Source organism: Podarcis vaucheri (assembly GCF_965113315.1).
Source record: "Podarcis vaucheri genome assembly, chromosome: 9".
Classification (NCBI taxonomy): domain Eukaryota; kingdom Metazoa; phylum Chordata; class Lepidosauria; order Squamata; family Lacertidae; genus Podarcis; species Podarcis vaucheri.
The window spans coordinates 22,434,910-22,447,494 of NC_138767.1; the positions used below are offsets into that span (position 1 = coordinate 22,434,910).

The following is a 12,585-nucleotide window of genomic DNA, read 5'->3' on the forward strand; positions in this document are numbered from 1 at the left end:
GTGAAAAATCTCACGGCCTTGCGTCAAGGAGGAGTTCCAATTGCAGCTGTCCTTCTTCAGAATCTTGTCAGGCTAGAACAGGGTTAGGGGAGAAAAGATCAATTCAGGTCACATTTAAAGGTGAATCTACCTAACACATACTTCTTCAAACAATATAAATTGAAACACAGGCATTTTTTGAAATTCACACTTGTACATATTTTACAGTGCAGTTCCCCCAGCCATGTAATGTGTACAAAATGCATACAATACGTGTAGGTATCATTGCAAGGAAGCATGTGTATATTAGGAGAAATTTTCACAGGAACACTGATGAATTTTCATGAGGGCTTTAAAAAATAATTGCAAACCGGTGTGGAACTGTGGAGACCTAAAGTTAAGGTTTGATTATTATTTTTTAATGAGAAACTCACTTCCTGCCTGCGAGCAAAGAGGATCCTGGGAAAAGCTTCACAAAAACTAATGCATGAGCTTCAGCAACCACCTCCCTTTTAATATTCTGAGTCTGAATGTTCACCTGTACTGAAGAGGATGAAGCCCTTCAGATGTCTCGACCTTCTGAGCACAGTGGCCAGTTTGGCTTCCCACCCCCACCCCCCAAAAAGGAGAATGCGTCAGCAAAAAAGAGAAGAGAGATTTATATGAAATTTGTGTGTGCTAATATATAGATGCAAATTAAGAAATAATGAGTATAATTTAACCAGAAATAAAATATGTCTCACCATAGTGGGGAAGACTAGTGTGGCTGGGGAGGCCTGGCAGATGGGTGGGATATAAGTAATAAATTTATTATTATTATTATTATTATTATTATTATTATTATTATTATTATTATTATTATTACAGTGGTACCTCTGGTGACATACACTTCAGGTTACAGATGCTTCAGGTTAGACTCAGCTAACACAGAAATAGTGCTTCAGGTTAAGAACTTTGCTTCAGGATGAGAACAGAAATCGTGCAGTGGCGGCGTGGTGGCAGCAGGAGGCCCCATTAGCTAAAGTGGTGCTTCAGGTTAAGAACAGTTTCAGGTTAAGAACGGACCTCCGGAACGAATTAAGTACTTAACCCGAGGTGCCACTGTATTACCAGGTGATCTGTATGCCTGCTCATTCTGTTATCTAGATGTTAGCTGTTGATGGGCAGCTTGAAGACTCCTAGCTTTTATGGTTCTTTACCTTTGAACTGGACATGGTTTCGGCATCCCTTCAACTAGAGGACTGTCAGGTGGCAGACTTTCAATCAAAATACAGCCATCTCTCACTGTGCATGACCCATACAGCTCTGTCTTTCAACAGAAGAGAACAGCTGGTAGGGTCAGGAGGAATGGTTAGGGGCAGCTGCTGCTGCTGCACTCATGGTCAACTCATTCTGGCTAATAATAATAATAATAATAATAATAATAATAATTTTTTATTTATACCCCACCCATCTGGCTGGGTTTCCCCAGCCACTCTGGGCGGCTTCCAACAGAACACGAAAATACAATAACCTATTAAACAGTACGTCTGCCCTGAATATATATATATATATATATATATATATATATATATATATATATATATATATATTTATATATGTGTAACATTCGACTGCCAGTCCGGTTAGAGTTGTACATGGACTGCATGCTGCCATTTTGTCCTTCACCATAGGCAGCAAAATCCCCTGGGCTCAGTATGGTATTTTCTAAAGATCACCAATGTCAATGGCTATATCAGGTCTGATCCAAACATGGCAATTTTTCATGCAAGTTTCATGCTAATTTCTTCATGAATGGAATGCGTTTGGGCTTGTGTGAATCAATCTTTAATCGCATCTGAAATTATTAGCCACTGATATAAAGTGACACTTATCTGTAAATATTTTTTCTTTTTCTTCTTCAGAAAATGCACAGGGCAGTCTTGTTATTATCCATGAAGAAGATGCAGAGGAATGGGCACTGTATTTAAAAACAATTTTCAAGCATCTCTTATCAGAGGACAGAATCTTGCTTTACAACATGGGATCTCCATTCATTCACCCACTGGGATTGCCATCCCTGGGATCTTACAGATGTAAACTGCTGATACTTTCAAGTGGACTTGTTAATTGTCTGAACAAAAAGAAAAGACGTTTTCTGGACAAGATCCTTCAGCCTCCTGAAAGGGTGGTTGTTTTGCTTTGTGGGATTGAAAGTTCAGACACTATCTATCAAATACTGAATATAGACCCACACAATCTGTTGATTACCACTAATCATGATCCAGAAGTATACCTTGCAGTGATTACTGGCATTATTCAACAAGGTAACATCTTTCTTTCTTTCTTTCTTTCTTTCTTTCTTTCTTTCTTTCTTTCTTTCTTTCTTCTTCCTCGTCCTCCTTCCTCTCTCTCAAAAATCCACTTTATTTTCAGGGACTGGGGCACAGCAGATAGGTGTGCTTCCACATTTTTTGAGAGAGTCTTAAAATATTCTGAAGCTCAGCAGTTGGCTCAATAAATAGTTTAAGCCTAATGATGATTTATTTGTCATATGGTTTTGTCCCAATAAGCAGGAATGGTTTTTATATTCTTTCCATCTGAAAAGCAACTTTGATGTGATTTGCATATATTACAGTAACATGGAAGGTGGGGGGGGGGAGAAGTGAACTGAAAGAACCTTTTATTGGAATTTTGTTAAAAAAGAAAAAGAAATGCATGGATACATGCACACACTCTTTTCTTGCATTTTTTTGTAATGCAAACAATGGAGAATTCCTAATTAGGTGTCACCAACTTTGAAAGTCACATTTGGATTTTTCAGTGATGGGGATTTCTGGACACTTTTCTCCTCACTCCCACAGACCACCCATCCTTGCCCAAGAGAGTAAAGATGCAGACAGATGTGTCACTTTGTTTTTCAAAGAGATAGCTCAGTAAAACTTGTATCCGGTAGAATTCATCTGAAAGAGGAAGTGGGAAAGAAGGTCACTCGTCTCACTTCCTCTTTCAATTCTATGCATTTTTAAGGGAGGAAAAGGTAACAGAACTCATCATGACTAAGGGGACAGTGAGTGGGGAGCTCAGAGGCTTTGTAGGCACCAGATGAAGACCTGAAGTGCACCATTGGACTCTCTAGAACTTCCTTGTTATTAGTGGGCATGGGGCGGCTAACAAGGGCGTGGACAGTCTGAGCTTCTCACAAGTGTGGATGTTAGGGGTGTGTTGTCAGCAATGTGTCCCAGTTCCCAGTGATCATGTGGTGCTTTCTTTGATTCAGTCATGAAAGGGGCTTAGGAATAAACAGTGATGGAAGTAGCAAGATGCTCCATAATCTGAGAAGTCCCTTTCTCTTGTCTCACCCCAGCCATGCCTCAACACTCGGCGGGACTCATGAAAAGGCCACTCCTCCTGATACTTGGGAGCAGACAGGATAGAATGGGAAGTCATCCCTAAGATATTCTAATGACCTAAGCCATTTAGGGCTTTTAAAAGAATATCATTAGCAGTATGAATTGTGCTTAGAAGCAAATGGGCAACCATGCAAATTGGACCCAGGGAAGTGAGCCCACCAAGATCTTTGCAGCTGAATTCTGGACCACATGAAAAGTTCTGAAAACTTTTCTAAGGTAGCCCCATGGTTGTCCTTAGTTCTTACATAATGACTCCATTTGGCCATAATTGTGCATATTTTATTTACCCCTTTTCCTGTTGCAGAAGAGACCTAATAACTTAGGAACATAGGGAGCTGCCTTATACCAAGTCAGGTCATTTAGCTCAGTACTGTCAACAATGGCAGTGGCTCTCTGAAGTTACAGACAGAAGTTTTCCCAGCACTACATGAAAATGATGTGGTTTGAACTTGAGATCTTTTCCATGCAATGCATGTGTTATGTTATGTTACTAAGACACAGTCCTCTAGGTCTTCATTCTTCAATATTTGGAATATATTCTTCATATGATAGTTGCTGTTGTTATGTAAGTTGGCAAGTCTAGCTAACTCCTGTGCTTGGTTCTCATATATAAAATAATAATAATCAAAAGCTTCAAATATTGTACAAATTTGTACAATATTCCAGCAATACTATAAATTGCATGAATGGCCAAGTTCACTATAGATCAGTGATGGCCAAACTTGGCTCTCCAGCTGTTTTTGGACTACAACTCCCTAGCTAACAGGACCAGTGGTTAGGGATGATGGGAATTGTAGACCCAAAACAGCTGGAGGGCCGAGTTGGCCATCACTGCTATAGATGATAGAAATGTTTTCTTTTCTCTCTACTTTTGCAGCATAAAGGATTATAAGTGCCAGGAACTTTAAACAATATGTCAACTGAAAAAGGTAAAGGGACCCCTGACCATTAGGTCCATTCGTGGCCGACTCTGGGGTTGCGGTGCTCATCTTACTTTACTGACCGAGGGAGCCAGCGTACAGCTTCCGGGTCATGTGGCCAGCTTGACTAAGCAGCTTCTGGCGAACCAGAGCAGCGCACGGAAACTCTGTTTACCTTCCTGCCAGAGCGGTACCTATTTATCTACTTGCACTTTTGACGTGCTTTTGAACTGCTAGGTTGGCAGGAGCTGGAACCAAGCAATGGGAGCTCACCCCATCATGGGGATTCGAACCGCCGACCTTCTGATCAGCAACTTCTAGGCTCTGTGGTTTAACCCACAGCACCACCCAAAATATCAAATCATTATATGGTAACCATATCCCCTTAAAATTGCTATAGAGCAGGAAATGGTTACCATATATCCAGATATTTCCCCGAGTATATCCTAAATGTATTATATTTAAGTTTTTAAATATAAGGCAAAAGGCAAAATGTATCTCAAATCAAGTACCTCTAAGTCAATGGAAGATTTAAGCATATGTCTAACTCTCTCCAGTTCAGATCTATGGGGCTTAAAAGTACTTAATGTTGGCTATAAAAAAATGTGTACTTCATTAAAAATGTAGCTTCCCAGTTTAAAGTATTCAACCATGCTTGAAAACCAAAGATGTCACAGGAAAAGGAACTAATTGTGATGTATCTTCATTCTTTCTGCACCACATCACCCCTGCTATAGTGGGAATACGGATAGTATCCATCAAGAAACTGCAAAAGGACTACATGAACTAAGAACATTTTAGTAACACTGCAGATGCATAAAGATTAGAGTTGCTCACAAGTGTCTCCCAAAAGTAGTTCAAACATGGGGGGTGGCGATAGAACTGTCTATGCAAATCCTTACTTTTCTTCTCCTATGCCTTATGGTTAAATTCTTGTTGAAAATACTCTTGAAGCATATAGTTAAAGATTTCTGATGTGTATCTGTTGGCTGAAAGAGGAATATTTACATGCACTGACAAAGTGAAATAGACTTTGTCTCCCCACCACCCCCAGTTAAAATACTTGGCAAGCATGTTTTCTTTTTCCATATGCAAAGGGCCCGTTCTGTGAGCCTAAAGGTAAATTAATGAGAGCGTGTGCAGTACAAATCGTTCGGCAACATCCAGCCCATAGCTTCTCATTATGGGTTTTTCTTGTCCCTTGAAAGCTTGCTAGAAAAAATATTATGAGTATAAAAGAAGCACTCAAAAGCCATAAAAAAGCATTTTAGTTTGCATGTGCATGAAGACTAGGTCCATTTGTCCCAGTTTAATGCTAGAATACGCCCAGGGAAATGTAGGAATTATGGGTCCACTTGACCTGTAAGAAGCTTGCAAAGCACTGCATGTACCTTAATTTCCCAGAATGGTGGTATACATAATGTTTCTGGTAAAATAATATTCTGCATGCTATTTCGTTCCAGCAGTAACTTGGAATGAGGAACTTGGAGGACCTGGAACAAAAGCACTGTCATATTACCTTGAAACACTAGCAGGGTTTACTTGCCTGGCTGTTAAAACTGGATGTACCAAACTCCTGCAGCCATAACATCCTGAACATGTCTGATCTTAGAAGCTAAGTCGGATCAGGCCTGATCGGTACTTGGATGGGAAACTGCTTGGGAACACTGAGTGCTTTAGGCTAGGCATAGACAAGAGAATAGTTTAGTTATTGTGGTGGGTTGCCATTTTTGGCAGCATCTGAACATACAGTGAAATTTCTAGTCTTCCTGAGAACAGTGGAAGAGCCCTGCTGGATCCTATTTCCCACAGGGGCAAAGCAGAGGCATTTGGGAAGCCCAGGAGCAGGGCATAAAGGCAATAACTCTCTCCTATTGTTGTCCCCCATCAATGGGTACTTTCAGGTTGGAATGCCTGAGCAATTTGCTCTTTGTGGTAAAGGTAAAGGGAGCCCTGACCATTAGGTCCAGTCGCGGACGACTCTGGGGTTGCAGTGCTCACTTTACTGGCCTTGGGAGCCAGCGTACAGCTTCCGGGTCATGTGGCCAGCATGACTAAGCCGCTTCTGGCGAAACCAGAAAGGTACACGGAAACACTGTTTACCTTCCCGCCGGAGTGGTACCTATTTATCTACTTGCACTTTGATGTGCTTTCAAACTGCTAGGTTGGCAGGAGCTGGGACTGAGCAATGGGAGCTCACCACTTCACGGGGATTTGAACTGCCGACCTTCCAATTGGCAAGCCCTAGGCTCTGTGGTTTCACCCACAGCACCACCCGTGTCCCGCTCTTTGAGGATTCCAGTGCAAACACATCTGATCACCAGCTCTTGGACTAATGTCTAAATGACAACACAGTTATCATTTGGATTTCACATTTCTCTGAATTTGGTGGAATAAGGACCGTAGCTCAGTGGTAGAGCATTTGCTGTGCATGCAGAAAGTCCCAGGCATCTCCCTTGGCACCTCCAGGTAGGACTTGGAGAGACTTCTACCTGAAACCCTGGAGAGCTCCTGTCAGTCAATGTAGACAAAGCTGAGCTAGGTGGACTCAATATAAAGCTGCATCCTATGTCCTTCCTGTGGGATGCAGTTCTTGGCTCAACACCCCCTACAAATAGTGTAAGAAACAAGAGAGAGGGGTGCAATCAATTAATTAATATGCTACAACTGCCAAAGTGGCTTCTAAGTGGGTGACAAGTATAAAAGCAGCTACAAAAAATAAAAATAAAAATAGAAAGATGCATAATAAGAACACAAATAAAACAATTCAGTTGAAACTTTAAAATAAACATCCGAAACTAAGGTTTATGATAAGACAAGTCTATTAAATCAGTGCAACAATTTAACAATTACTGTATTTTCCCCTCTATAACACACAGATTTTTTCTCCTAAAAAGTAAGGGGAAATGTCTGTGCGTGTTATTGAGTGAATGTGTGGTCCCTGGAGCCGAGAGGTGCGAGTGAAGGCAAAAATCAGGCAAATATCAATCATCCGGAGAAGGGAAGCCTTGAAAAGAGGAAGCTGCTGCTTTCCTGCATTCTGCCTCAGGGTCTTACTGCCCACCCGCTTCTGTTTGTTACTGTGTTTGCTCAAACGGAACAAAGAGCAGAGAAAACCCCTCCCCTCCAGGCAAGCAGAGGGGAAAACAGAGCGTCCTTCCTTCTAATTCCTCTCCGTGCTCCGGTGCTGCAACATGCAGGTGGGAGAGAGAGAGAGAGCTGGCTGGCTTGGGTGGGTGCGTGGGGGGAACTTTTGCCTTCCTTTCCTCCCTCAGGTAAAACCCCTCTCCTGCATTCTTAGCCAACTGCTTCTCCGCACACCCCTCTTGGTGCTCCTTGTCCCTTCTATGTTTTTTCTTCCCTCCCCACTTAAAACGTGGTTACAAAGCACGGATCCACATGGATCCTCAGGATCTTTGCATTGGGTCACCCCAAATTAACCATCAGATCACATAGCATGTCCATGGCTACAGCCTGCACCAAAAAAATCACGCACCCACTGTTGCCTGGGGCTGCAATAGTATGAAAACGTGGTTACAAAGCATGGATCCACATGGATCCTCAGGATCTTTGCATAGGGTCACCCCAAATTCAACATCAGATCACATAGCATATCCATGGCTACAGCCTGCACCAAAAAAATCACGCACCCACTGTTGCCTGGGGCTGCAATGGTGCAAAAATGTGGTTACAAAGCATGGATCCACATGGATCCTCAGGATCTTTGCATTGGGCTACCCCAAACTCACCGTCAAATCACATGTCTGTGGCCACAGCATGAAGCACAAAAATGATACATCCACTGTTTCATTCAGATTTTTTTTCTTGTTTTCCTTCTCTAAAAACTAGGTGCGTATTATGGTCAGGTGCGTGTTATCGAGCGAAAAATATGGTAAAATAGGAGATGGGGGTAATGCTGATCTGGACAAAATGCTGATTTGGGACACTATGCATTTAGAATATGCATGTTTTCTGAGAAAATACTTCAGAAATGCTAATTTTCTGAGAATATAGGTGAAAATGCATATTTAAATAGGAATTTCATTCTTCTGTCTCTGACTCTGTTGATATAGCAGAGTCCTTTTGCACAACGGAATGATGAATAGTACGTGCCACATGCTTTAAGTTGCTTTATTTACAGTTCATTGTAGAGAAATTACAATCATGCATCTTGCCTCTGCGGGAGCAGAGAAGCAACCGTCCTTCTCCTCGGAATAACGAACACCGAGAGATCAGTGAAAAACAGGAAGCCAGAGTACGTCACATCCAGCTTCCCATTCCCGTGGGAAAACCCAACAGTACTCTGACTGTGGAATGTAAACATTGTCTTGTGACAAGCACTTTGCTGCACAGTGAAGAGAGCAGAAACCAACATCCTCCCCCTTTCTGTGAACATCACTGGGCAGCGTGTTCGTACAATATCAGTACAAACCCAACTTCTGTACATAGGTACAGTGTTGATCCCTTGATACAATCTTGGACAATACATCAGCAGGAATTTCATTACCTGGCATATAGGACACCGTTACGAGTCCCTTCTGAATATGTTCCCTAGCATGTTGCAACTTCAACTGCAAGTGCTTCGTGCTTTGCTTACAACCTTCCGAATTCAGCAAAGCCAAACATGCTTTGTTGTCCTGGTAAACCTGGATTGGACATTTGACAGGAATTTTCATGTCTTTGCACAATTGTAACAACCATTCACAATCCTTAAGTGAATAAGACAGTGCATTCAGTTCAGCTTCACAAGTACTTAAGCTAATTGTTGTTTGCTTCTTGCATGACCAATCAAATAGACCCTGATTGTACATGTAGCAAACTCCAGACGTACTTTTCCTGTCTGTAGTGTCACTTCCAAAACTTGCATCTGCAAAAATCTCAAGACCACCAGACTTCTGATTGTTAAATCTCAGTCTGTAATGCATAGTGCCTTTCAAATAGCGTGCTATGCATTTCAGAGCTTTCCAATCCTTAACAGTAGGATTGTTAACTTGTCTGCTTAGCAAATTACAGCTAACAGCAATGTCAGGTCTTGAACATCTGGCAATGAAGTTTAGCTTGCCTAGCACACTTCTGTACAGTGTAGTGTCAGAAAATGCTTCTTCAGTGTCTTCTACCTGATAACCTGTTGTCATGGGTGTGTCTACAGGGTTAGCATCCATCAGGTTTAGTTTGCTTAACACATCAGCAATTTTCCGTGACTGGTGTACTAGAATGTTACCATCTTGATCTCTCTCTATTTCCAGAGATAGGTAGTTGTTTACCTCACCAAGATCTTTCATGTCAAAGTGCTCTTTCAGTTGAGCTAGGGCGTTATTGTACATTGTGACATCTTTCCAAAAGAATAAAATATCATCAACATAAAACAAACAGTACAGCTTCTTTTGCCCTTCCTCTTTGACAAATACACATGGATCAGCTTTCCCTTGCTGAAAACCTAGAGAAAACAATGCTTCAGTGAGTTTTGTGTGCCAACACCGTGCACTTTGTTTGAGACCATAAAGGGACTTCTTTAGAGCACAAACAAATCCCTGTTTTACCTGTACGCCATCAGGTGGAAGCATATATAGTGATTCACCTAGAGATCCATACAAAAACGCTGTATTCACATCGTGGTGACTAATGTGTAGTTTCTCCTCTGCAGCTAGCTTGAGCATGAGTCTTATGCTCTCATACCTCACCGTGGGTGAGTAGGTCTCGTGATAGTCTTCACCTGGTACCTGTGCAAAACCTCTGGCTACCAATCTGGCTTTGTGTCTGACTATCTTGCCATTTTGATCAGTCTTCGCTTTGAAGACCCATTTGCTTCCAAGCAGTTTCATTCCTGGAACTACTGGAACTAGCTCCCAAGTTTTGTTCTTTTCTAAGGAATCAAGCTCAGCCTTCATAGCATTTAACCATGGCTCAGCTTCCTTAGAATCCAAATCCTGGATTTCTTGGAAACTTGAAGGTTCAAATACCTTCTTGGAGCTTTTAACAGCTGCTACTGCTGTCTTAGCATATTCATCAGCAAATCTCTTTGGAGGTCTGCCTTTTGTGGCTCTTTGTGACCTGCGAATTAGCCTTTGGTCTTCAACACTCTCCTCTTCCTTCTTAGGAGAAAATTGACCTATTGTGAACAATGGTTCTTCCAATTCCTGATCAGAGCTTTCAGAGGGTCGCATAGAGGCTTTCGCACTCTTGTAATCCTCTGACTTATCCGATTCAGTTTCAGACTCAGAATCAGAACCTTCATCAGTGGGTGTGGGTTGTTGCTGCTTATCCTCAGTCTCATCACTGTCATCAGGATAACATTGAAAAATTCCCACGTTCTCCCCCCACTTGGCATTGTACTCAACACTTCTTGTGAGCCTAATTGTCTTAGAGTCAGTCATCATTATTCTGTAAGAACCTTTCTGATAACCTAGAAAGATACCATGCAATCCACGTTTGCCTAATTTGGAGTTTTGTGGTGAATGAATCCACATATCAGAACCAAAAATTCTCATGTGTTTGATGTATGGTTTCTTGCCAAACATCTTCTCATAGGGGGTACAACCAATCGCTGAAGATAACCTGCGATTGTAACTGTAAACAAAACACGAGAGAGCTTCGGCCCAATAACTCTCTGGAAGATTAGCATCATGCAGCAAGGTTTTTAACCCTTGAAGCAATGTTTGATTTGCCCTTTCGCAAAGTCCATTCTGCCATGGCGAGCGAGGACTGGACAAATCGTGTTGAATTCCTTTCTCAGTCAGAAAAGCTTCAAACTGCTGAGAAGTGAATTCTCCCCCGCGATCTGTGAAAAGAATTTTTATCTTCTTACCATGCACATTTTCCAACCAAGCACAGAATTCCTTATACCTTGGAAAAGCCTCTGATTTTTGCTTGAGATTGTACACATAAATATATCTAGAAAATGCATCAATGAGAACCATGAAGAACCTATTGCCACCTAAAGAGGGCGATAGTGGACCAACTAAATCAGCATGAACAACCTGGTATGGTTCTGTAGCTTTCCTACTAGACACCTTACCTTTCGCAGCCATTTTCACCTTGTTTGCTGCGCATGCCTTGCACTTCATGTGGTACCTGCAGGGTTTAATAGTCATACCTTCAACCAAGGCAGGCATTTTAGATACTGCCTCAAAATGCAAATGACCAAATTTTCGGTGAAAATCATGAATACATCCTGCATGCAAACTTTTGTTAGAACCTGCAATGCAACAAGTATCATTCTGCACAACATCATCATAATACAAAACAAACAAACGATCAACACATTCAGCATGCAATACATAATCGTCTTTCTTTGTGATGGTGCATTTCTTGTTCTTGAAGGAAACGTCAATGTTCCGTTCATTCAGCTGCATCACACTGAGAAGATTGTGTGTGGCATCTGGAACGTAAAGTACATCATGTATCTCTAAGTCCAAACTGTGAAGAACAACAGTTCCGTAGCCTTGACTGGGGATCGTGTGGTCATCCGCCTGGTGAATCGCACCTTCCTGCGGTGTAAAAGACACGAACAGTCTCTTGTCGTTGCACATGTGGTGGGTAGCTGCTGAATCAACAACGAAGAAAGATCTAGACGTCTTCTGGACCTTTGCAACCTTTGGAGTAAAGCGTGAGACCATTGCCTTGTGCTGCGTTGTCCTGGACACCGGACCTTTGCCTTTGCTTTGGCCTTTTCCACGCGATGAGCTTCCGCTGCGCTGCTCTGTCTTGGCCCTGGGATATTTGCATTCCCTCTGCATATGGCCTAGACGTCCACACGAGTAGCATTTCACTGCCTTCAAAGCTTTGGTGCCCTCTGGTGGTTCCACTGCATTCTGGGATGACGTCTGTGAAGACTCCCCCTTATCCATGCAGCTAGCACCCCGGCGATCTGCTTCATTCTGGATCACGGCAGTAACATAGGCTACTGTGAGCTGAGCAGTTGGTTGAACAGCAATCTGAGTGGCAACGGACTCCCAACTTGGTCCCAAAGAATGTAGTATCATGAAGGAATACACAGCCTCTGGAAAGTTGAGACCTCTCTGTTGCAACTCATGTCTCAGATTCTGCATCTCCATCAGGTGTGTACGCACATCTTCACCTTCAGCAAGAGCCATACCATGCAGCTTGGCAAAGTAGTACATTGAGGAACCAGCTTCTGTCCTCAAGTGAGCCTGTCTTAAAGTGTCCCAAATTTCTCTGGCTGTGGTCTTTCCACGCAACAGACAGAGCTCTTCTGGGGATACTATCAACGTAAGCGTTCCCCGTGCTTTGGAATCCTTAGCATTCCAATCAGCTGTAATTGGAGCTGGGGGGTT

At 42.3% G+C, this 12,585-nt stretch overlaps 1 protein-coding gene across 1 annotated transcript in view; it reads left to right on the forward strand.

Moving 5' to 3' along the window:
* The window catches only part of BANK1 (B cell scaffold protein with ankyrin repeats 1), a 233,271-nt gene that overhangs the window by 70,797 nt on the left and 149,889 nt on the right, over positions 1-12,585 (forward strand). The window contains exon 3 of the mRNA XM_082236941.1: positions 1,884-2,285. Coding sequence (XP_082093067.1) covers positions 1,884-2,285 — 402 coding nt within the window. The remainder of the gene's footprint in view (positions 1-1,883; positions 2,286-12,585) is intronic.